The 25,733-nt window shown below is 51.2% G+C and overlaps 1 protein-coding gene and 1 long non-coding RNA gene across 2 annotated transcripts; both read right to left on the bottom strand.

The window, feature by feature from the left end:
- Window positions 1-10,102: 10,102 nt before the first annotated feature.
- On the bottom strand, window positions 10,103-16,607 carry LOC122371917. The gene is made up of 3 exons (XR_006254793.1): window positions 16,580-16,607; window positions 11,656-11,831; window positions 10,103-11,172 (listed from the first exon to the last, which is right to left on the bottom strand). It is a non-coding gene; the product is annotated as an uncharacterized LOC122371917 (long non-coding RNA).
- A 2,659-nt stretch (window positions 16,608-19,266) lies between these two features.
- Window positions 19,267-23,322, bottom strand: LOC122371919. The gene is made up of 2 exons (XM_043348693.1): window positions 21,172-23,322; window positions 19,267-19,622 (listed from the first exon to the last, which is right to left on the bottom strand). Exons 1-2 carry the CDS (start codon window positions 22,097-22,099, stop codon window positions 19,525-19,527), a joined length of 1,026 nt encoding a protein of 341 aa, XP_043204628.1. The 5' UTR covers window positions 22,100-23,322; the 3' UTR covers window positions 19,267-19,524.
- Window positions 23,323-25,733: the final 2,411 nt, after the last annotated feature.

Raw genomic sequence — 25,733 nt, forward strand, 5'->3', positions numbered from 1 at the left:
CTCTCTCTCTCTCTCTCTCTCTCTCTCTCTCTCTCTCTCTCTCTCTCTCTCTCTCTCTCTCTCTCTCTCTCTCTCTCTCTCTTTCAATGCCTCTCCCGCTCCGCTTTTTCAATGCGTCCGTCCCCTCCGCGTCCGTCGACCGACCCCTTCCCTCCCTCATTTATCATATCGGTGCGACCGGGGAAATTAGCATGTGAAGCGTCTTGGCCACTAGACGTCCATAACCCTTTCAGTAGCCACACATAACACACCTCCCGGCTTCCCCTATTGAAACGGGGAAGCCGGGAGCCCTCAAAGGCAAGACCGGCAAGACGATGCTAGGCTGGCAGTGCGGGAGTGCGGCGCTTATTTGCCCGCGCCAGAGATAACGTTATGAAAAAGGTGTTGGAAAAGGTATTAGGTATTGTTTTGTTTGTCGTAGAAAGGTGTAATATCCGTGCGTGTGCTATATTGGCTCATTCCCCGTAACGGAAACGTAATGAACTCTGATGTCAGGTGGAAAAGCTGCAGGCTATGTGCAGTGGCGCGGGAACTTCTTCCAGACTGGGGGGGCTGAACCATCATAGATATCAACCTAGGGTACCCCCAAATCTAGTTTTCTCATCGGTTTTAGGCCACTTATTTTTCAGACCTTGGCCTTTTCAACGAAAAAAAGAAGAAAATATTTGCAAAAAAGTGAGGTATTCCGTCTCAGCTGAGTGAAGAAACTACCGTATTGGCAACCTGGAATAAAGGTTTTAAGCTGCCAAATGAGTTGCCGAGTCAGTAAAATAGGTAGATTTTTCACTCACATGCTTTCTTCCTTTGTGACTCACAACCCCTAATTTGGGGAGGACAAGCTGCCCCAACGGTTCTTGGCCTCATGAAAAGTTGTGAGGCACCGCCCCCACGGCCCCAGAGTTGTGAGGGCAAGCTTCCCCCACTGCCCTCTCCCCCGGTTCCCGCGCCTATGTATGAATCTATGAAATTGTGTTGGTAGATTTCCGATTTCGATTCCTCCAGCTGGGGGGGGCTCAAATACATTACGAGCCCCCCCCCCCCCAGCCGAAAAGTTGGAGGGGCTCAGCCCCCCCCTAGCCCCCCCGGTTCCCGCGCCACTGGCTATGTGTGTCTTTTCGGAGTCACTGCCTCGAGAGCTTCGCTCATCTCGATGGTGGCGTATATATTGATCTCGAGTTTATTGCTTCACAAATCAAATAACGACACCATGAACAAGGAAACGCTGACACACACTTGAAGAAAAGCTGATGCATGAGGAAAAGCTAATGCAAAGTACTCTAAAATTAACTCAGCATCGCCTGGGCTGATCCCCTATAGGCACATTGCACACGTCAGGCTGAGGGGCGGGGGGGGGGCGGATTTAAACTCCCGTTATCTCAAGAACCAATATCGAGGTCCCCAGAGGCGGCGTTTGAAAGCTCTCCACGCGACCTTCCCAAAACATTCTTCAGACCTTGACTTATCGAATCAAGGTCAAGGTCACACCACAAAAGGTTGCCGAGACAACAATCGACACAAGTTGCGATGCCTCTTTAACCCTCGCCCATGTAGGGGGGGGGGGGGGTTGGTGCACCCCCCCCCCCCCTGAGGTTTTTCGAAAATAGTGCAAAAACGGCGGCGCGTAGCGCTGCCAAATTTTGGGTACCTTATGGGGCAAACCTTGCGCATCTTTTGATAAAAAAAAATTGACCGGGTCATGTCAGGTCACGGAGTTATGACGTCACAAAGGGAACAGCCTCCGGCCGGATTTTCACAAACTGAGTGCCAACGCCCGAGGTTTCCTGCCGGTGGTACGGACATCGGTTGATGGATCGTGATGAAACTTCCCATGCATGTTGGGGCAAGTATTGGCTATCATATGGTATAAGAAACTTGACCGGGTCAGGTCAGGTCACGGAGCTATGACGTCACAAGAGGAACAGCGTCCGGTACTATTTTTGAAAAGCGCCCGAACCACTATTTTGCTAATTCTTGTCACCTCAATGGGAATATGCAGCAATATTAGCTTCTATAGGGAGCAAATGGACATCCCAAATCCAAAAATACAATCAGATTTCAAAAATTTTAATTTTGATTTTTCGAATTTCTGCCGCCGACTGTGACCTTGCCGACTTCCGGCGCTCCCAACGCGCCATTTTTAGAGCTAGGGAAACGAAATACATACCAAACGATAGAGAATTGATCAAGGAACACGATAGTGAAGGTTTCAAGTCGATATCTCCCACCGTTTTGCCGCAATCGCCGCGGAAAATTTGAAAAAGTCTATTTTTCCGAAAATTTGACCTTTGACCGGTCAAAAGTAGGTCAAATGTTGACCTAGGACCAAAAAATATACCACCAATCGCGAGATCTCGGCGAGAGCAATCCGTTGGTCTTTTCCGCTAAGCTCTACGACGCTCCGTTTTCAAACGCCAAGGGGGGGGGGTCGCACCAACCCCCCCCCCCCCTGCATGGGCGAAGGTGGCAGATCGCCGTTTACGGGCGAGGGTTAAATTTTTAAGAGAGAAATTGCGCATATTTTGATAGCAGTGGCAATTTTCAATTTTGTGACATGATCTTAGTTTAGTCATAGAAGTATTAATCCGAGGTCAAGGTCAGGTCAGGTGAGGTCACGAAATGTCACTTTATATCCGCGGATATCTGAAATGTTTTCAGAATTAGAGCTATTTGAAAAAAAAACATTTTTCAGCATCATTACATGTATAGATGATCCCGGGTATCGAAAAAAAACTTAACCCGCGCCCCACTGGGCTATTCAGCCATACGCGCCCTGCTGGGGGGGGGGGGCAGATTCTGCCCCCCCCCCCCTGTCTAACTTCCGAACCGACGCGATGGTCGTAGAAAGACGGGGAAAACGACAATCGAAAGCTCTCAACAAGACGGATCTTAAGAGCCCAGATTTTTTGCTTAAGTAGGTCAGAGGTCAGGTCAAGGTCAGGTCAAGGGTACAAGATGCAAGTTTCTACAGTATCGGCCTTGCACCGTAGTTGCCGAAGAATGGACTGAGACTGATTACCCAAAGCGTGTTCTTAGACTACCAAGACAATATTCGTTGCATACAATGTCATTCAAAGGTCAAGGTCAAGGTCAGGTCAGGTAAGGTCAGGTCACCAAAAACAAAATATAGAAAAGAGCATGTGCGACACATGTTTTATGGGTCATTTTACTCATAGAATTCAATAGGCACACTCAATAAGTGATATGGACCACCTCTGGATGAATTTCAGGTCGAGGTCAGGTCAAGGTCAGGTCAAGTGAGGTCAAATTTTGAAGTTGGTTGTTAAGGCCTGAAAAGGTGTCTATCTGATGCAGTTTTTCACGGCAAATCGAATGGTGCTATTTTCGTTTCCGTACGAGGTCTAGAACTTCCAAAAAAATCATTTTTCAAAATTTGTGTGTGTCGTGACGTCATAAAATTTTGAATAACTCCCACATTTTTGAACCGATTCTTCTAAAAATTGGTATGTAGGTGCACATAGACCACTTCTTTGACATATATTCGATACTCTCAAAATTTTGGATTTTATAAATATTTTTCCAAAAAAGTCAGTTTTTTTAAGAAAAAAATTGGGGCCAAAATCCAAAATTTTCAAAAAAACGAGATAGCCATTCGATAGACAAAGTAGAATCACGTATAACCTTTTTGTTACGTCTTGATTCCTTAAAAATTGAAGATGTTAGCGGCGTTTGAAATTTTGCCGTTTTTTGAGGCGAAAATGGCGAACATGACGTCACTAAAACGTCAATTTCTCAAAAATTTTCCGACGGATTTCGCTCAAATTTTCAGGGAACGTGTCAAATTGATGTATAATAAGGTACTGAAAGTTTGACGTCGCTGGCGTAACGCGTTTAGAAGTTATTGGCGAAAAACGGGAGGGGGGCAGATTCTGCCTCCCCCAGCGGGGCGCGGGTTAATAGGTACATATTATTGCTTTTAGTAAGACGGTGGGCTTAGCACACCCTGCATGTTTGAATGAAATCGATGCAAAACTCTGGATCTTATAGCAAAATAAAGGTTATTCCATTGTTATCTTGACGATGTTTGTATGTGACCCGTGTTCATGACCAGCCGACGTGACCTGATGTCAGTGGGGAACTGGAAATTTTCAGGATGTATCAAAGGAATGTCCCATAGAGTATGTTTCCTATCTCTTGCGGCTTTAAGCATCGCCGTTTTTCACGTGTACTATCTTCAATGAGACGTTTTTATTCAAATTCTGCCAAATTATGTCACTTTTATCCTGACTAAATTAAACGACGCTACACAGCTCTTCTTCTACGCTATCTGCGAAAAATGAGAGGGGGCGGGGGGGGGGGTGCTTGAACCTCCCATGGGCCGACGAAGTCTAAGTCATCTTGTGTCTCAGCGACAGTGTGGCCGGTAGTTGTGTCGCAGTTCGCACAGAGCCAGAAGCATTTCGTACACTGAACCGTCATGCCAGCCCCGAGACTTCATCCCATCTCTTTCGGAAACAGAATGGCGTAATGCTGCTCTCCTCTGCGGTTACTGGGCTGCCCATCAGCCCAGCGGGAACTGTTGGAGGGAACAACGACGCAGCAGTCGGCGCCGACGAACTGGCCCTCGGTGACGACGTCGGTAAGGCCCAGCCACACTGGCCTATCAAGGGAGGCGTTGATGGCGCACTGGTTCTCCTCGTCGGAGCGGGGCACGGCCAGGTGGGCGTCCAGCGCGGCGCACTGGCTCTCCGCTTCAATGTAGTTGACTGTGACATCCAGTCGCTTCAGACAACGTCCGGCACAGCGGCTGAAGCCGGCCGGACAGGCGCACGATCCACCAAATATGTCTGAAAAGGACATTGTCGGGTCACCAAGAGCACGACCGCTGGTCTTGCCTGCATGGCTTTGGACGCCACTACAGTGAACACGAGTGCCTAGGAATCTCGCCCAAATGATGCGCAGTTTAGTTTTCTTCGTCAACTGACTTATCCTTCGTCAGTGTAACAATGGCATTTACACGTTCTTCTTCTCGAGTTGAGGTAAGCTGACGTTTACCGTTGACATGACATTCGTAGGTGGCGAGGTCTGAAATTTTTAACTGTGCGGGAAATACATATGTTTCATGATTCATGATCAGTCGTTCTCAAGATTTTCTAAGAGCCTTAGGGGCTAAGACTGACGGTGCAAAACACAAAGGGCGGCTTTTGAAACGTAGCTCGTCATAGCGATTGCAGTTGAATGGCCTGACAATTCATACGTAGCGGGAAAATGTAGGCAGATGCCAGATATCACACGGTGCAAAAAATGTGGCCATTACAGAAGACAAGTTTGCCGGATACCTATTCGTAAAAAAAAACAAAGGGTGGGTGGCACAAATACCCCCCCCCCTTGCCACGGCGCGGGTAGCCCTCTCCGAGCATTCTTACCTGAAAAGTGCAGCGCACTCAAAAAGGTGCCTTGTTGGGCATTATCGACAACCGGACTGCGGCAGCCACCAGAGAACAAGTGGCACTTGCCGCTTTCTGACTCATAGCTGAAGCCCGTACAGTCGTTTGTGGCCCTTGTCTCACATTTGATCCCACAGGTGATCTTTGACGGTGCGGTGGTGGCCTGCACGTGCGCTCCGGAGAGGGTCACTGCCTGCTGCCAGCCGTAGAGAGCCGCGGCTGCTGACGTCAGCAGCGTCATCGTGGTCATCAGCGTCATCAGCGGCGTCATCAGCGACGTCATCAGCGGGATGGCGTTCGTTCGAGCCATGGCTGAGAGTGAGGTGGTCAGGTGTGCCACACACAGCTTTATTGGGGCCGCTCCAGTTGCTGTCCCGTCCCGGGGGACGAACTGGTTCCCGCTTCCCACAGCCACGGCACTGTACTGGAGGGCAATCGCGCTCTAATGACGGTGCGGTCAGAGGCAAACAGGCTGTGGGCTCCGCAATTGAGGTGTCACGGTAGGAAAAATGTTTGGAGGATTATCAGCCGGTGGAAGCCGCTTGTTAGGTGCTTGTTGGTATGTTTGGTACCCAGCGAGGCAATTTGCGGGCCTGAAAAACAGCGCTTAGCCAACGGAAGCTGATGATGCTGTATTCGTTCATAATATTATTGGTTTATCCTTCAAAACGTTTAGGACTTAAGAAGAACCTAATAAAAATGCAATTTTGCCCGTCCGACGGGCAAACCGTGTTTTCGATTATGGAAAGTCTGTAGTGCTAAATCTGCGTGGAATCAGAGTGATGGTAACAAGGACCGCGTGCAAGAAACAAGCAAACCCATCAGCCAGATTCCCTTTCATACTTGGGATTACGTGACAAAAGATCGTAAGACAAAAGATCGTATGGAAAAAGATCGTACGAAAATGATCGTAAGATAAAGATCGTATGTTGTAAAAGATCGTACGGTAAAAAGATCGTAAGCAAAAGATCGTAAAGCAATTGATCGTACGCAAAAGATCGTACGAAAATGATCGTAAGATAAATATCGTATGTTGTAAAAGATCGTACGACAAAAAGATCGTAAGCAAAAGATCGTAAAGCAGTTGATCGTATGAAAAAGATCGTAGGAAAATGATCGTAAGATAAATATCGTATGTCGCAAAAGATCGTACGACCAAGGATCGTAAGCAAAAAATCGTAAAGCAATGGATCGTACAAAAAAGATCGTAGGAAAATGATCGTAAGATAAAGATCATATGTTGTAAAAGATCGCTCGACAAAAGATCGTAACGTTACGTTCGTAAAGTAAATAATCGTATAGAATAGTGTTGTTACGAGCGAGCGAGCGCAGCGAACGAAGCGAAGTCTTTTCAATATAACGGCTGGAAGTATGAGCAGAGAACTAGAAGCTACCAGAGCGAACAGAGTGGCATGATATGGTCTGCGGGCCGCGGGCATTGAGCTTTCGTTAGGAGTCTTTTTAGAAGTCTTTTCAATATAACGGCTGGAAGTATGAGCAGAGAACTAGAAGCTGCCAGAGTGAACAGAGTGGCATGATATGGTCTGCGGGCCGCGGGCATTGAGCTTTCGTTAGGATGCAGGCAGGCTATCGGGGAAACTGGCCGGGTGTTTGTCGTTTGAACGGCTTGTATTTTGCATTTTGTCAAAAGAAATGATCGCATACAAGTTGTTTGTGGTTATTACCAATAATGGACAATTGACATCTTTAACTGGCCTTCGATCAATGACTCCTATAACTAGGATTGGATTGAAACTAGGATCCTATAACTAGGAGGATTGCGACTTCGATAGTGATAACGCGATAAACATCTGTTGATGACTCGTAAAGCGATGACGATTCTCCGTGAAAATGTAACAGTGCGAAGGAAAAAGTATTTTTAACGCCGTTTACTTCAGCCGCTTAAGCAACATTTTAACCTTCCAGGCGGTAGGGGGGGGGGGGAGGAACATATATACTAGTTTCTCGCGTTTATCGTAACACAAGATGAACAAATTTCAATTTATCGCAACATGTTTATCGCAACATTTTTGCCTCGATTTATTGCATCATCTAGGATGTTGCAATAAACTTGTGCATCTTTTAATGAAAGGTTTTGCCTATCTAGGAAGAAAAAATTCGGATATGTTCCTTCATGGATTGAATCGCTGCGTCGCTCGCCGGTGAGGCACGGAGGTTGAGATGCTGGAGGGACGGACATGCAATAATTCTTGAGGTGTACCTATCAGGTGCACGATGGACAGATTCGGTGCTTATCTTACGTTTATTCGCATATTGTGGCATATGTTCCCATCAATTAATAGTCGAAGTCGAGCACTCGCCGGCCAAGGGGGGGGGGGGGGCGGGTGCCGCCCCCATACTTTTTTTTTGGCAATAGCTCGGAACACGCCCGCGATGGAGAGCTGAAACTTGGCATACCTGACCTTTGACTCAAGCCGGATCTTGTGAGATCAGCCGTATTTTCAGCTCAGGTCAGGTCAGTGACGTGACCTATAACATAAGTGAACCTATGCACGGTCCTCAGATGTCGCAACTTCGCAACGCCCTCAGTGCTAGAGGAACTTTCACAGGGAGATGAAACTTACGAAGATGTAAGTTTTATCTGTGAGACCTTCAGAGGTCTCACAACTTGTATATATCTCTGATCTTTTCCTAAAGGTCACACGTGGTTAGGTCGGTTACGTGACCTCACCATTATTAAGTCAATGGGTAAATATGAAAACTGCTATTTTGGCGCCGGGAATGATCTAAAACTATCCCAAGCACATGGAATCAGGCGCATACCTAGAATTTTGCCAAGGGATGGGGGCGGAGGAATCCCGGGTGGGCTCCTTTCTACAGAGGGTCTCCTCTCTAAAGGGGCCTCCTCTCTACAGGGGGCCTCCTTTCTACAGAGGGTCTCCTCTTTACAGAGGGCCTCCTACCTTCAGAGGCCTCCTCTCTACTGAGGAGTCAGAGGGGCCCTAGCGGTCAGACACAGACACTAACGGTTATTCACAGGAGGCCCCAGGAAGTAAGAAGGACCCTAGCTGTCACTTGTCAGGCTGGTCAGAGGGCCCTGATTGTCCTGACGTGTTTTTTTTGGGGGGGGGGATTCCCGTGAATTTCGTTCGCCTCCGACGTGATTTTAACCAACGTGGACCTTCGGCCCACGGGGCCCTGATTCCATCTGGGGCCTCCTAAAAAACCCAAGGGGGGGGGGCGGACGCCCCCCGTTGGGTACGTCCCTGCATGGAATCGTGATTTCATGCACTCCTTGCAAGGTCCGATGCTTCACTATTGCATTGTTGACCTTGCGTGACGTCATTTACGACGTCACTAGGGTCATAAGAGTTTTTCGTCAATAACTCCCGATCAAATTTAAGTAGAGAGTCGGGAAAGACACCATTGGACTCGGGAAGACCTGCAGAATCGAATGCTATGCAATATGATATCCTTTGATCAACTTCGTGACTTGAGGCCTGAGGGGCTCCATGACCTGACCTTGACTCGAGGTCTACACCTTAACCCGGCCGGGCCCGGGGGGTAATCCCAACCACCGCAGCCCGGGGGGCGTTTTTCGCCCCCCCCTGTCTAACTCCGTAAATAAGGGAGCTACGGTAACAGAAGCGATACCAAACGAAAGGTCCTTACGAGACGATTCTAAAGCACCTAAAATTTTGACCTCAGGTCAATTTTCAAGGTCAGAGGTCAAGGTCAAAGGCAAAAACCGGCACATGTGTAGTGATCTCAAAGTAAGCCTTCTAGAGGACGGCAGGCCGCAGGCAGCATCAAACCGGAAAAATTGGGTGTCAAACGAAAGAAGAGAACCTGAGGATTTCGAAAATGTGCTCAAAATCAAAGGTCAAGGTCAATGTCACGCTGAAAAAAAACGACGCGAGCCCATGTGTAACGAGAGAGGCGATACGCCATTCGAAGTGGAGTAAAGCGTGCTTCAATCCAAGATAAATAAAATCAATCAAATCACATAAATTCAATCCAAGCACATACAAATAAAATGTTTGTAAGGTGCCGAAGTTCAATGGACCATTTCTGCGGTCAATAATGAAGGCAATATGACGATAAAGTCCAACTGAGATAATCGTTGGCACGGATGTGGCCAAAATCGGGCACGAGCAGGACCAGAATTTGGCGCAACTGTATATCACGAACGGGATCCAATGCTGGAACGAACGGCATCAGCGTCAGGCTCAGCACCATAAGCTGGTACAAATGGTGAGGCAATTCAGGCTCGAACTACAGAACAGTCAAGCATAACTAGTAACTACCGTAATCTAACACGAACAGTTATGAGACCCGGCACCAGAACCTGGTACAAACGGCACCATTTTGGACTGGAGAGCGTACCGTCACCAGGCACGAACGGTTCCAGAATATGGCGCGATGGTATGTACATCAGGAAAGAACGTTACCATAACCTGGCACGAACGACATAGGATCAACCATGGAGACCAGAATCAGACACGAACGGTAAAACATAATGGACAATAACGGGTATGCAACGGCGCAGAGCAGTTGAGAGGCCACCAGCGGCGTCCGGCAGGAGCCGAGCCGGTCGGCCAGCGCGCCGTCGAGCCGCGGGCTGGCGCCGCCCGTCAGCGCCAGCCCCGCCTGCAGCTCGCCCACCGACGGGCTCCGTGTGGACATGTGCAGCGTCACGCCAACGGCAGCATGCCGCTACGGTGCAAAAAGGTTCATTTTCTGACGACTGACAGTGTATTTCAATAAGGACACAAAAATGCAGCTGCCGGACTGGCCACCCTTTGCCGACCACACATGGACCGACGGCATCGGGCGCTGCCACTGGACCCTAGCACAGACTCGATCGGATCAACACAATCTTACACCAGGCACACAACACACAACGGATCATGGTACTCAAGTCCGTGCCATCGGTGTCACTCAACAAAAACGGTGCTTCTGTCTCAATGTAAAACTCAATGTATGTACTTACTGACGCCGCGGGCGGCTCCGGGCCGCGAGTCCCATCCGGACCCAACCCAGCACAGCCCAGCCCCCGGCCCGATTCAGCCCTATCACCGGGCACCGCTGCCAGTGCCGAACAGGGAAGGACGGACACCAGAGAACAACTGATGACAACGGACTTACGAGAACTTACAGCATCGAAACCATTATGAGGAAACACGTTATCGAGATACACAACAACCCATACACACTTCACACGCCATCTTGACGCTCACGACTCCGACGTACGCTAGGCCGCTGGCCACCCTTTGCCGACCACACATGGACCGACGGCATCGGGCGCTGCCACTGGACCCTAGCACAGACTCGATCGGATCAACACAATCACTAGACTTACACCAGGCACACGAGACACAACCGAACATGGTACATGCGTCCGTGCCATCGGTATCACGCAGCAAAAACGGTGCCTCTGACTTCTGAGCTTGATAACCAAACTCAACAAAAACGGTGCTTCAGAGCTTGACAACCAAACACCGGACACGGCCAGCAGGACCTACTGCAGCGCCTCGAGCGATCCTGACATAGGCCATGTGGCGGCTGTTCACTGGCTGCCACAGAGAGCACTGCTGACGTCGCGGGCGGCATCGGGGCGCGGGCAGGCACATGTATTGTCGCCGCGGGCGGCATCGGGGCGCGGGCAGACACATGTATTGTCGCCGCGGGCGGCATTGGGGCGCGGGCAGACACATGTATTTGACGCCGCGGGCGGCGCCGGTCCCCAAGTCCCGTCCGGACCCAACCCAGAACAGCCCGGCCCGGCCGCTCCAGCAGCTCACTCCTGAGGGCAGGGACCACCGAACTGATGTTAGTTACGCCGTGAAATCGGACGGAGTCATGGAGCTATGTGAAGGAAATACAATATTGAGCCTATTACGGTTTTCAAAAGCGTTTTTTCAGCGACGCGCTAGCTCCACCAGGGGCGAAACGGCGAGGGGGTCGTAGTACCCCCCTCGGCCGGCGCGTATGTAGAAAACCAATAGGTCCGGCGAGGGTTAATACCGCTGGAATTTGGCTTATTGAAGTAAAAAAATGCGGTTGGAGCTCTGCTGGCTCCAGTTCTATGAACTCAAAAATAGGTCACCTTATCCACACTTACATAGTTATGACAATGAACATTGAAGAACTAACTGACGATTGACTCAGTTAGTATCAAGGAGGAATCATCCCTTGCACGCCTAAAATAAGCAACCGAATATAGCGCATCGCAACAAACATACGCGCCAAGTACAAAGAAGTGCATCAATACATTGTCAATACTTACTGCCTTCTGTTTAAGTTTGTACATCTTGCATCTTATGTCATTCAGATTATGGCCGTTGAACGGCTCCCTCTTGTACAGGTCTCTGAGGTCATCCATACTGGGTACCCGCCCACCGCGGGCTTTCAGTATCGCCCGCAGTCTCTGCACTTCGGGCACAGACCACTTTACATATCGCTCTGAAAAAATAAAGAAATGTTAACCCTGTTATACGCCTTGACTAGCCTGAGGCAAGTTTTTTACCAGCGCCGTGACGCTCTTCCAATCACAATACATCGATGGAAGGACAAGGGTGCATTCACAACCTTTCTAGTCAGGTAATGGGCCGCCCTACAGTTATACACGTTGTCAAAGGTGAAAATTATTCTATTGTGACACCGTTGACGAACTTCCTGATAGACAAAAAGGTAAAACACAACCAATTACTGGTTGCTTTAAATGATTTTCTCACAGCACAAAATATTTAACCTCAGGCCATCACCTTTGTTTCAAAGAGTTAACTTTCTAATTACATACTTATTCGGAAACACTGACGCCCGGTGTGATACCGACTTTACATCTGTTATACCCGCATGATATACTTTCGTCTGCTCCGGGTGATTTAGTGATAAATAGCAGACATGGTTGTTTAGTTCAGCACTGCTTAGCGGGCATCAACCGGGTAAACGGGCCTACCTAGAGCGTCCAAACAGTGTTGCGGTAGAGCATCTCATCTTCCGTCGGAGAGGCCAACAGCCTGGTGAGACTACTACAGAATATGTGTCCGCTTTGCGAGCACTAGCCAATATATGTTACTTCAGGACGATAAATTAGACATCGGCAGCCACATCAGCCGCACAGCACCAGCCGACGTCCGGCGCTCGGAAACGGAGGAACATCTGGCCACCCTTCCAGACGACGCCGTGTAGGTATGGAGCGACGGCTCGGCGGAGGGAGGTGTCTCAGCCAGAGGGAGTGAAGCGTTGATAATCCTCCCCTCGGGCGAGGAACACGAGCTCCGAGCCCCCGCAGTCAAGATATGCAGCAGTACCCGCGCTAAGCTGGTGACGATCCGCGGGGCTCTGGAGATGCTGCTACAGCTGGAAGGCGGCCCGGCGGAGAGCCCAGTCATCGTCTGCTCAGACTCGCAGGCGGCGCTCGCCACGCTGGCGAGTGGTGCTGGGAGTCAGACGACCGACGGCACTCGGTGCCGCCGTATGGCGACTGCTCCTGACTCCGAGTCCTCATACAGTGGATCCCGGCACACTGCGGAATACCCGGCAACGAAAGGGTGGACGTGCTGGCTAAAGTGGCCTCCAGCATGTCGCAAGCCGCCGTCCCGATGGACGTCCGCTGCTTCGTAAAGGCTGATTGTTTGAATTGGACAATTGAATTGGACAATCATATACGAATTAATTTCGTGAAGGCTGTCAGCCTTGGCCGCTCCGCCACCAAGGCATGGCATCGCAGCTGGACAGACAGCATCTTCAAAAAACATTATGGGAGACCGGATGCCGATGCCGGTGCTTCTGGTGTCTCGGGACGAGGCGGTTAACGTCCACCAGCTGCGGGCGGGACACTGGAGCCACTCGTAGAGTTATCTGCGCAGGATCGGACGCCACCCCGAGCGCGAGTGTCCACAGTGCAGCGACCTGGCCTGCCCAGTGCAGTGGCGCGCTGCCTGGTGTGCCGCGAGGGTCCGGACACACCGGAGCGCGTGTTGCTCGGGTGCCCATGCTTGGCCGGAGCGAGGCTCCAACTACTCGGAAACATATGATCGGACCCTACGCAGCTTTGGGACGGCGGTGTCGTGGCGGCCTTCAGCCGCGGCTACCTCAGTCACCGAGAGCCGTTGGGCTACGGCCGGCCATGAGCCGACCCGCGGAGAACAAGAGCAACAACTTCAGGACGATTGAAGATAAGACGATCAGATACCTCGTGGTGGAACAGATCCTGCATCATCATCTAGCGAAGTTCCTGCAAGACGGTGCCCTCACCCTGGAGAAGGTGCTCGATTTGTGTGAAGCCTACGAGCGTTCAATCCTCCAGTCGTCTGATGGCTCGTCATGAACACAACGCAGTGGCTAATATCAGCCGACAGCCGCGGTTGACAGAACACCCAGCATCTGTAGAAGGCCATGCGGGAGCTAGGGGCTCGCTGACCATGCCAACAGCCAGGGCCCCTCAGTGTCCTGCCAGACGAGTGACCTGACGCGTCTGTGGAAGGAAGTCACTATGCTGCAGTCGGAAAGAGGAAGTTAACACGAGTGAAGAAGGCCACCATGGCGTTTCATGTGTTGCAGTGCAAGGTAAACACCTGCAGTAAGTAAGGTGACCGGCCCTGTCATCCTGGAGGCAGAGAGGCGTAGGCAAGCGATGACACTTACGGTGGATGCTGGTGAAACCTGCTCGACCTTGAGACTTTAGTGCAGAGTACGTCTGCCGTCTCTAGGGATGCACTTACGAGCCATCCACATCCAACCTCCTCAGGTTCGGGAGAATGCATTTCAGCGTGACAGGTAAATACTCTGCGACGTCTGCGTGCCACAGCCCGGTACCAGTCGGTGGATGCCAGCCTCTTCCTGGTGGATACATGGCCGCTGCGGAAGCCATCACAGGCCTGGGTCTGATGCAAAGCTGGGTGTCACCATTTCCCAACATCAGGTGAGGTCTTCACCATACAAGAGGAGGGGGATGCGATTCTCCCGACCATCAATGGCTACCAGCATTACAGCATCCTCGTCCCAAATGTCCCATCCTCGTCCCTAAGCCCACGGACTACAAGCTGCGCCGTCTTTTGCTCTCTGTTCGAGATGAGGTGCAGGAGGAGCGGAAGACATCGTGGAGAAGATTGAAGCGTCCTCATGGGTGAACCCGCAGGTCTTCTCTCGCAAATTCAACGGGCAGCGTTGACATCAGGTGGCCCAACTCACATATTGTGGCTGAGATATATCCTCTTTCGACAATCGAAGAGTACCAGGCTCGACTTCATGGCAGAGTCTACAGCAACATCGATCTCCGGTCGGCATGTGAGCAACTGGAACCCCATCCGGAGAGCAGGAACATCAGCGTTCATCTCGCACGGTGAGTTGATACGATTTCTGCAAATCACCTCCGGCCTGGTCTCGACAGACTCTGCTTGCCAGAATCTCCTTCACAACTTGTTAGGGAGCTCAGAAGTTTCCTCTCGCTGACTTGCTGGTCGAATCGCTCCATCCCAGTCTGCGCTTACATCCGACAACTTGCTGTGATTCTACGGAAGGAGTGCTGTTCGAGTGGATGGGGGAAGAGTCAAGGTTCCAGACCATCAAAAATGGTACCGAGCAGCCCGGTTCTGACGCCCTTAAACCGAGACCTACCGACAGTGGTGACGTCACGGCCACGCGCATCCGAATCATTCATTTGATAGCACTGCTGGGTGCTGGTGCCATCATGTCACAGCTGTCCTGACGGCTCAGTGCTTTGTCCTGACGAGCGGTGCTCTTTGTCCGACCGTGAGGCCCTCAGTGCCGTGCAAGCAATGGAGCGGTGGAACGTCTACCTCTGAGGGCGACGTTTAACACTCCGGACTGGCCAGTCCGTGATGAACACGCTCCTCGCCTAAGTTCTCAGACTGGGCGGGAGCACCTGTTGCTAGGTGGTAGGCTCGAATGCTACCGTACGTCTACGAAGTGACGAGCGCCCCTGCCAGCAGGATCACTGTCGCTGACGCACTGTCACGCCAGCGGCTGTCCACTACAGGGCCCGTAGAAGAAGCCGATGAGGAAAAGGTCGTCATCTGCGTCAGGGGCGAACACCTATCACCGCTAACGGAGAAGAAGGTTCGAGAGGCAGCTGTAAAGGACCCTGAGGGGTGTTCACGGGCACCGCACACTGCTGCGTGCGGTGTGTGCGGTGCGTCCAGCAGGGTGGGGGTAGGGGATGGGTAGGCGGCTCTGACGTCACGGCTGCGTGCGGTGAACGATCCGCTGTGGCCAGTCCCGACCGGCCACAGCGGTCGCTGTGTGCGGTGACGGAAGGCTGACGTAGGGACGCAGTGGGCGGAGCTTGAGCTGTGTGCGGTCCGACCGCACACGGGCCCGTGAACAGCCCTCAGCTCTCCAGCAACTGAGTGACGTCATCCTTTCCACTTCAGCAAAACTCGTCCCCTGCTGTCATTTCGGAATTCGGCAACACCGTGAGACTTGCTATGGCATGTCGTGCCACTCCGTATCTCAAATCGTCCATTTGATACTGAGTCCATTGATACGGCTTTAAAGATGCTTCAAAGACGGCAAAAACCCATACGTCCTCGCGACCGAACAGGATAAACTCAATGCAGACAGCATATAACCAATGTCAAAAGCCCTCACGTCGTCCTTGTGTAGTGTAGCGACGTATTGGGTTTTGACGTTGCAAGCATTTCTAATCTGCAAGAACGTCTATGGGTTTACCGACGTGGATTTTGTCACTGGCACATAGGTTAGCCATGACGTGTGGGTTTTCGCCGACGGGGTTTTGACTGTGTCACTTCCGTGCTTTTCAAAGACGTGTGAATTCCAAAATTTGTTTTTCCTCTCCCAAAAAGCTTTTTTTGGTTTTGAAAAAATCCTCATGGCATGAAATAGAGCTTTGCAAGCTGGTCACAATGGTGTAAAAAACGAAAAATGACCCAAATTGACATGTGGGGTTTTGACTTTGGACGGCAGAATGTGTTGGACTTGGTGCTTCATGTCCTTGTCTGCCGTTTTCTTTGTTTGTTAGCCATTGCCGCAAGATACATAGGGCCTCTACTAGCGAGTCTAAAAATCGGGGGGGCAAACCATCAACATTTAATGTTTCTTTGCATATAAAAAGTATACAAATTTACAAAGAGGGTATTAATGCAGGAAATTTCAATACGTTTATGAAATAATGCAACACGTAAAGCTGATGCAGGCGATGTAAGGCCGCCAAACCTTTCACTTACTTTTTTTGCGGTCCTTCTTCCGCTGTTAGGCCTGTGGACATTAAAAAATATAGTTAACATTAGGAATAGAACCTTAACCATGTAATTCTGTTAACATTACATGGTTTGCATGAGAACCAAATTTGGCCGGGCGTCGCAAGTCCATCTACGACACGTCGCAAGTTACGACACATGTCCCGTCGCAAGTTGTGTCGTAGCGAAAAAGGAGGGATGATGTGAGGAAAGAGGGTTTGTCGGAGGATACGACGAACGTAGCTACGACGAGGCTTAAATACCCGCTTTACTCGAGAATTTAAAGGCTACACGTATGCTGATCCCGTAGTAAACGTCAGTAAGGTCGAAAACTCTATCACGCAAACGGAACATTCGCCTTTCTGGTTTGAGAGCTTATGAGACAGCCAGGTCAAGCATGTTCTCTGATTCTGAAGCTTTGTCTCACTGGGTGACTTGTGATCGCTAACGCTCACATATTTGCCATAAAATTTGGGGTCGATCACAGGATTCGTGGCTAAAGAGCATCCTAGCTATGCTTAGAAGAATGAGTTTCAGAGAGTTTTGAAGTCACAGAGAGTAAGAGTGTGAAGTTGGAGTCACAATTGGAGGTTACAGAGTCATCTGGGACACGTCAGGTCACAGAAGTCACTTGGGACACGTCAGTCACAGAGGTTACTTTGGGTCATCACAGAGCTCAATTGGAGGTCAACTGGACACGTCAGGTCACAAGATCAGCTTGGGGCATCGAGCTCAATTGGAGGTCACGGAGGTCATCTGGGACACGTCAAGTCCCAGAGGTCAACTTGGGTCATCACAGAGCTCAATTGGAGGTCATATGGTCATCTGAGATACGTCAGTCACAGAGGTCCGTTGGGGGTTATCACCAGAGCTCTATGGAGTCATGGGGTTCATATGAGACACGTCAGTCACAGAGGTCAACTTGAGGTCACCACAGGCTCAATGTAGCCATCTGGGGACCCTTCAGTCACAGAGTCAACTTGGGGTCATCAGAGACCTCAATTTGAGATCAGCTGGGACACGTCAGGTCACAGAGGTCAGCTTGGGGTTATCAGAGGTCACTTAGAGGTCATAGAGGTCATCTGGGACACGTCAGGTCAGAGAGGTCAACTTGGGGTCATCACAGAGCTCAATTTGAGATCATCTGGGACACGTCTGGTCACAGAGGTCAGCTTGGGCTCATCACAGAGCTCAATTGGGACACGTCAGGTCACAGAGGTCAGCTCGGAGTCATGAGAGAGCTCAATTGGAGGTCATATAGGACTCGTCAGGTCACAGAGGTCAACTTGGGGTCATCACAAAACTCGGAAGTCATCTGAGACACGTCAGGTCACAGAGGTCAGCTCGGAGTAATGAGAGAGCTCAATGGGAGGTCACGGAGGTCATCTGAGACACGGCAGATCACAGAGGTCAACTGGGGTCATCACAGAGCTAAATTGGAGTCATGGGGGCCATCTGAGACACGTCGTTTTTGGAATTGGGAGAATCTTTTGGGGGATGCCCCTCGCAACGTCCAAGATCGCCTTTCTGGACTCGCCAGTAGTTGCTGGAATGATATAAGGCTGCTTTGTATCCCTGAATACCCCAATGAATTTAATATAACATATTATGCACCATTTTTAACACTCGCTGGCACGGATTGAGGCCTCACAGATGACCCGTCGGTTCAAGCTCTATAACTCGCGTTAGCGTCAACGGATTGTAACCAAATTTTAACTCAAGTTCAAACAATTTTACACTAACCATGTAAATTTCGTGACCATGGCCCGAATGACCTGTGACCTGTGACCTCTTCCTCAAAGCAAGGTTAGCTTACGACACAACTTACGACTGCTATTTCAAATTCGTAAGTTGTGTCGCAAATCAGGCAACTTGCGACAGGCTTTACTACTTAAGTAACGCTACTCATCGATTGATCCCTCCAAAAACGACTTACTACACAACTTGCGACACGTCGCAGTTACGACGAGGCTTACGACGCTCTGGATTCCTCCGGCCAAAAAGATCTTTTCGCTTCATGTCTTGTTAAAGATTTTGAGTTTGTCGTTTCGTTAGCACGACGTCCCCTAAACCTGCACCTGTCTACTGCTTTTTTTTTGCCACCCCGAACAAGAACGACTGAGGAGGAGGGGGGCTTGATACGACCCCACTTACGTTTCGCTCCCATGGAACTAAAAACAGCAAATTTTCATGGGAAAGGGGCTCATGAGTCCTCGCTCCCTAACTACATCAATATTTAGAGGGTTTGCATGATAAAAGCCAGCATTAAAAATAAAAATGGCGCTTTTCAGCACGAAACGCTACGTGTCTCGAAAAAAAAAACATAAAAGCTAGAACAATTTAAGATAGCATTCGATAACTTAGAACAAGCCCTATCGAGCTTTATCAAAATATTTTGTCTCAATACGTTAAGCTCAAGATTTCACCAAAGGAGACGCAGTGAGTGTTGCTTAAATACTTTTTTGCATATGACATTTCATATGTAACAGATTTAGCAAAATTGCAAACGAGGCCGAGGGTAGACGAGGTTGGGTGGCGGGCGGCGCTTCACGCCGCCATCGAGCTGCTATTGCAAAAAAAAAAATCGCCCATGGGTCGGATTCCTCCCTCCTCAGACGGACGTGAGTAAAGGCATTCTCGCATGGACAATGCAGTTATTGAGCGATACGCTTATTATCCTGCATCGATCGCAGTGCTTCAATAAATGCATATGAACTCACCTATGCAATTGCCCTCCCACTATAAAACTTCAGGCCGGACTATAGTCTGTTCCATATCAAGCTTGCGGTCGGAGTCCCCTTGGCAGTTCCAGGCAATTCGCTGAGCGCGCTACTCCATTCAATAATTTGAGTCTTAGAATGTAAGATGTATGCACAGAAATCACGCACTGCCTTCAACAGAGCACTTCAGCCGCAAGCTTGACATGGAACACACTAGAGATGTAGTGAATGCGCCTCACCTCCTTCATCGTCCTCTTGGCGATCATCAGCCGGACCGCCCTCATTTTCAGAGCCTGGCTCGTCGAAGTCCTCTGAAAAACCGTCTCTGTCAGATTTAAGAATATGTGTGATGCAAAATAAGTGCCTGCCATAATGGGCAAGCATTTCTGAAAAAAAAAACGCTGAACGGAACATATGTGCTACGGTGGTACCCGGACTGCTTTGGCTATCCGCGCTCGTCCTTCATCTGAAGTACAGCACCATGGGTCTGCATATAACCTAGTAGTACCAGTGAACTTTAACGGTCTTACATTGCCTTCGCTCTGTACGATTCTCTTCATGGTGTTATTGCATTGCCTCTTTAACACTACATTGCAAATTAACCCGCGCCCCGCTGGGCTATTCAGCCATACGCCCCTGCTGGGGGGGGGCAGATTCTGCCCCCCCTGTCTAACTTCCGAACCGATGGTCGTAGAAGAGGGGAAAACGGCAATCGAAAGCTCTCAACAAGGCGGATCTTAAGAGCCAAATTTTTTTGCTTAAGTAGGTCAGAGGTCAGGTCAAGGTCAGGTCAAGGGTACAAAATGCAAGTTTCTACAGTATCGGCCTTGCACCGTAGTTGCCGAAAAATGGACTGAGACTGATTGCCCAAAACGTGTTCTTAGACTACCAAGACAATATTCGTCGCACACAAGGTCATTCAAAGGTCAAGGTCAAGGTCAGGTCAGGTCAGGTCAGGTCACCAAAAACAAAATATAGAAAAGGGCATGTGCGACACATGTTTTATGGGTCATTTTACTCATGGAATTCAATAGGCACACTCAATAAGTGATATGGACCACCTCTGGATGAATTTCAGGTCGAGGTCAGGTCAAGGTCAGGTCAAGTGAGGTCAAATTTTGAAGTTGGTTGTTAAGGCCTTAAAAGGTGTCTATCCGATGCAGTTTTTCACGGCGAATCGAATGGTGCTATTTTTGTTTCCGTACGAGGTCTAGAACTTCCAAAAAAATCATTTTTCAAAATTTTTGTGTGGCGTGACGTCATAAAATTTTGAATAACTCCCACATTTTTGAACCGATTCTTCTAAAAATTGGTATGTAGGTGCACATAGACCACTTCTTTGACATATATTCCGGTTTTTTCGCTAAACTCAAAATTTTGGATTTTATAAATATTTTCCCAAAAAAGTCAGTTTTTTGGAAAAATGTTGGCCAAAATCCAAAATTTTCAAAAAACCGAGATAGCCATTTGATAGACAAAGTAGAATCACGTATAACCTTTTTTGTTACGTCTTGATTCCTTTAAAAATGAAGATGTTAGCGGCGTTTGAAATTTTGCCGTTTTTGAGGCGAAAATGGCGAACATGACGTCACTAAAACGTCAATTTCTCAAAAATTTTCCGACGGATTTCGCTCAAATTTTCAGGGAACGTGTCAAATTGATGTATGATAAGGTACTGAAAGTTTGACGTCGCTGGCGTAACGCGTTTAGAAGTTATTGGCGAAAAACGGGAGGGGGGGGGCAGATTCTGCCCCCCCCCCCAGCGGGGCGCGGGTTAATGCTTTAACTGCATGAAATGTCTGCTAAAATGACAGACGAATGGTGATGTTACGATTAGCACATGTACAAACGATTAGTTACCTTCAGTGAGCATCTCCTCCAGGCTCCGTCCGCTATATTTTGAGAGGCATCCTTCGTCCAGCTTCATCATCAGGATGGAGGCACGCGTCAGTTCGTGAGTAGCGTCTGACAGTCTGTAGTAACCACGATGCACGTCTTTGTCATGTCCCATGTGCCGGGTGAGCACCTCCATATCGAATTCACCCATCTCTAGAATCTGGGACGTTGTAGCACAATATTTCCGTAGTTTTGTTGCATGGAAGAGATCTGCCCTGTTTAGTGCCATGTCCGACAACTGCTCTTTAAGCACCACGCCTGCGTTGTAGTGTCCTGTAGTCCTCGCCAGAGGGTTTGCGAACAGATACTTGTTATCCTTGTCAATGTACGTCTCCCGGTTGTCTACCAGTAGCTGCAGCGGAGCCGCGCAGTCGCTCGGTATCAGGGTGGGGACCTTGTTCCCGCACTTGCCGCGGGACATGACGACGTCGAGCTCGTTGAACAACTTCTTTTCTGTTTCACCCATTGACTTGTTCACTTCTTCTACCGTCTCTTGTTTGTACATCTCTCGGTTGATCCATGATTGCAGCAGGATGCTGCTAAGCTCCTTAGGACGGCGTTTGTTGAATACTAGCAAACGGGCGAGAACCGCTTTGCTCAGCCTTGCATAGTCTGTCATGCCATGTATTCCCTTTTCTGTCATTTCTTTCACTCGTTCCTTCATTTTTTCGGTGAAAAGCTTCAAATCGCTGGTAAAGGGCAGCATGTCTTTCTTGTCATACTTGTTCGACTCGCGGTTCTTCAGCGCTACGCTGCTGATCTTCACATTCCAGAATTGGTCCACGTGATACAAGAACGCCTCAGCATCTTTCACTTCGCTTTCTTCTTTCTTGATCAGCGCAATGCCCTTCTTGAGAGCAGCCAGCTGTCGTAGTTCGCCTCCAATCCGCATGGCCTTTGAAGGAGTTTTGTATGTGGGCAGCCCGTGTGGGCGTTTAGCTTGTCCTGCTCAAACCCACAGACGGATTTGGTGGCACTTACAACCGTATCAAATCCTTCGCCATTGATCAGCTCTTGCATGCTCTTTCCGGCTGCTTGGACAACTTCGCCCATCATCCTTAGGCGCTGGCTTATCTGCGCAAAACCCGACCTTCCAAGTTTCGCGTGCAAGTTGGCACCCCACTTCTTCAGGAGTTCATCGTTCTTTATGGTCTTCGTAACTGCATCGTCGTGCATACGAGACAATATGTCCTTGTGATACCCAGTATTTTCTTCTTGGCCGTCACTCAGGAGCGTCCGGCTCTCTGCCAGCACCGTGGGAATGTCTGGGCATTCTGTTTTGCGAGCCACACAGTGATGTTTTATGTGCTGCATCATGTTGGTTTTAACCACAAAAAGATAGCAGTAAGGACATGGCACGTAGTCGTCCACGGACGCCTGGTCCGACTTCCTTCCCAAGATCATGTCACCTTCACCCCTTTGTAGGACGAGTTTGTTGTGCTCCATGTTGCCTTTGTTGATCATCACGGTGATTTTCATTTTTCGTTCCTGCTCAGAATCACACTCCTGGATATCCTTGACTTCCTTCTCGTCACGGTGGACCGTCTTGATATGGCGCCATATCAGATTTCTCTTTTGCTTGCAATATATGCAAACATTTTTTTTCCGCACTTCGCCGCACGATGCGCCGTTCCTCGCCGACTGAGATGTACGCGACTGAGAACTGTGCTGGGGCGGAGCCACCTCAACACCGTCGCTGACATCAGACTCAGCTCCCTGTTCTCCGTATTCGTTCTCCTCCAAATGGTGGTTCTCGGGAGCCGTGATCTCTGTTTGATTGCACATCAAGTGCTCAGGAAAAGTCCATGTGCCATGGTCCCCTGCATCCTGGACTGAAGCCCTCGAAGTAGAGCAGGTGGGTGACATAAGGTCGTACTCGCTTGCAGAGAACGGCGTCATGTCGATCAGTTCAGTTGGCAGTGCTGTTGAATAAGAGGTTTTTACTGACCCACAAACTCCCGTCTCAGAGGTAGGTGGGGAAACACGAGACGGGGCTCCAACCGTCGCCCCAGTAGTTGTACACAGATGAAGAGCATCCCATCTTCTAGCGTCCGGGGTCGGGACGGGCGGCAGGCCTCCAGCCGCAGTCTCGGAAGTCGCACGCAGATGACGGGCATCAGCCGCTTCCCGCTTCAGAGGTCGGGACGGGCGGCGGGCTCTGGCCGCAGTCTCAGAAGTCTCACGCAGATGAGCACCCACCTTCAGCGTCCCGGGGTCGGGACGGGCGGCGGCTCCGGTCGCAGTCTCAGAAGTCTCACGCAGAAAGAGCATCCCACCTTCAGCGTCCGGGGTCGGGACGGGCGGCGGGCTCCGGTCGCAGTCTCAGAAGTCTCACGCAGATGAAGAAGCATCCCACCTTCCAGCGTCCGGGGTCGGGACGGGCGGCGGGGCTCGGCCGCAGTCTCAGAAGTCTCACGCAGATGAAGACATCCCACCTTCAGCGTCCGGGGTCGGGACGGGCGGCGGGGCTCTGGCCGCAGTCTCAGAAGTCTCACGCAGATGAAGAGCATCCCACCTTCCAGCGTCCGGGGTCGGGACGGGCGGCGGGGCTCTGGCCGCAGTCTCAGAAGTCTCACGCAGATGAAGAGCATCCCACCTTCTAGCGTCCGGGGTCGGGACGGGCGGCGGGCCTGGTCGCAGTCTCAGAAGTCTCACGCAGATGAAGAGCATCCCACCTTAGCGTCCGGGGTCGGGAGGGCGGGGCTCCGGTCGCAGTCTCAGAAGTCTCACGCAGATGATGAGCATCCCACCAGCGTCAGGGTCGGGACGGGCGTGGGGCTCCGGTCGCAGTCTCAGAAGTCCACGCAGATGAGAGCATCCCACCTTCCAGCGTCAGAGGTCGGGACGGGCGGGGGCTCGGTCGCAGTCTCAGAAGTCTACGCAGATGAAGAGCATCCCACCTTCAGCGTCAGAGGTCGGGACGGGCGGCGGGGCTCGGCCGCAGTCTCAGAAGTCTCACGCAGATGAGCATCCCACTTCAGCGTCAGGGTCGGGACGGGCGGCGGGGCTCCGGTCGCAGTCTCAGAAGTCTCACGCAGATAAGAGCATCCCACCTTCTAGCGTCCGGGTCGGGACGGGCGGCGGGCTCCGGTCGCAGTCTCAGAAGTCTCACGCAGATGAAGACATCCCATCTTCAGCGTCCGGGGTCGGGACGGGCGGCGGGCCTCCGGTCGCAGTCTCAGAAGTCTTACGCAGATGAAGAGCATCCCACCTTCCAGCGTCAGAGGTCGGGACGGGCGGCGGGCTCGGTCGCAGTCTCAGAAGTCTACGCAGATGAAGAGCATCCCACTTCAGCGTCAGAGGTCGGGACGGGCGGCGGGGCTGGCCGCAGTCTCAGAAGTCTCACGCAGATGAGCATCCCATTCAGCGAGGTCGGGACGGGCGGCGGGGCTCTGGCCGCAGTCTCAGAAGTCTCACGCAGAGAGAGCATCACACTTCAGAGCGGGGTCGGGACGGGCGGCGGGGCTCTGGCCGCAGTCTCAGAAGTCTCACGCAGATGAGCATCCACCTTCTAGCGTGGGTCGGGACGGGCGGCGGGCCTGGTCGCAGTCTCAGAAGTCTCACGCAGATGAAGAGCATCCACCTTCCAGCGTCCGGGGTCGGGACGGGCGGCGGGCTCCGGTCGCAGTCTCAGAAGTCTCACGCAGAAGAGCATCCCACCTTCCAGCGTCAGAGGTCGGGACGGGCGGGGGGCTCGGCCGCAGTCTCAGAAGTCTCACGCAGATGAGCATCCCACTTCTAGCGTCAGAGGTCGGGACGGGCGGGGGGCTCTGGCCGCAGTCTCAGAAGTCTCACGCATGATGAGCATCCAACTTCTAGCGTCCGGGGGGACGGGGGCGGCGGGCTGGCCGCAGTCTCAGAAGTCTCACGCAGATGATGAGCATCCACCTTCCAGCGTCCGGGGTCGGGACGGGCGGCGGGCCTCCGGTCGCAGTCTCAGAAGTCTCACGCAGATGAAGAGCATCCCACCTTCTAGCGTCCGGGGTCGGGACGGGCGGCGGGCCTCCGGTCGCAGTCTCAGAAGTCTCACGCAGATGAAGAGCATCCCACCTTCTAGCGTCCGGGGTCGGGACGGGCGGCGGGCTCTGGCCGCAGTCTCAGAAGTCTCACGCAGATGAAGAGCATCCCACCTTCAGCGTCCGGGGTCGGGACGGGCGGCGGGCTCCGGTCGCAGTCTCAGAAGTCTCACGCAGATGAAGAGCATCCCACCTTCTAGCGTCCGGGGTCGGGACGGGCGGCGGGGCTCTGGCCGCAGTCTCAGAAGTCTCACGCAGATGAAGAGCATCCCACCTTCCAGCGTCCGGGGTCGGGACGGGCGGCGGGGCTCCGGTCGCAGTCTCAGAAGTCTCACGCAGATGAAGAGCATCCCACCTTCTAGCGTCCGGGGTCGGGACGGGCGGCGGGCCTCCGGTCGCAGTCTCAGAAGTCTCACGCAGATGAAGAGCATCCCACCTTCCAGCGTCCGGGGTCGGGACGGGCGGCGGGCCTCGGTCGCAGTCTCAGAAGTCTCACGCAGATGAAGAGCA

Source organism: Amphibalanus amphitrite, unplaced genomic scaffold (assembly GCF_019059575.1).
Source record: "Amphibalanus amphitrite isolate SeventyFive unplaced genomic scaffold, NRLGWU_Aamphi_draft 001292F_arrow, whole genome shotgun sequence".
In the NCBI taxonomy this organism is placed as follows: Eukaryota; Metazoa; Arthropoda; class Thecostraca; order Balanomorpha; family Balanidae; genus Amphibalanus; species Amphibalanus amphitrite.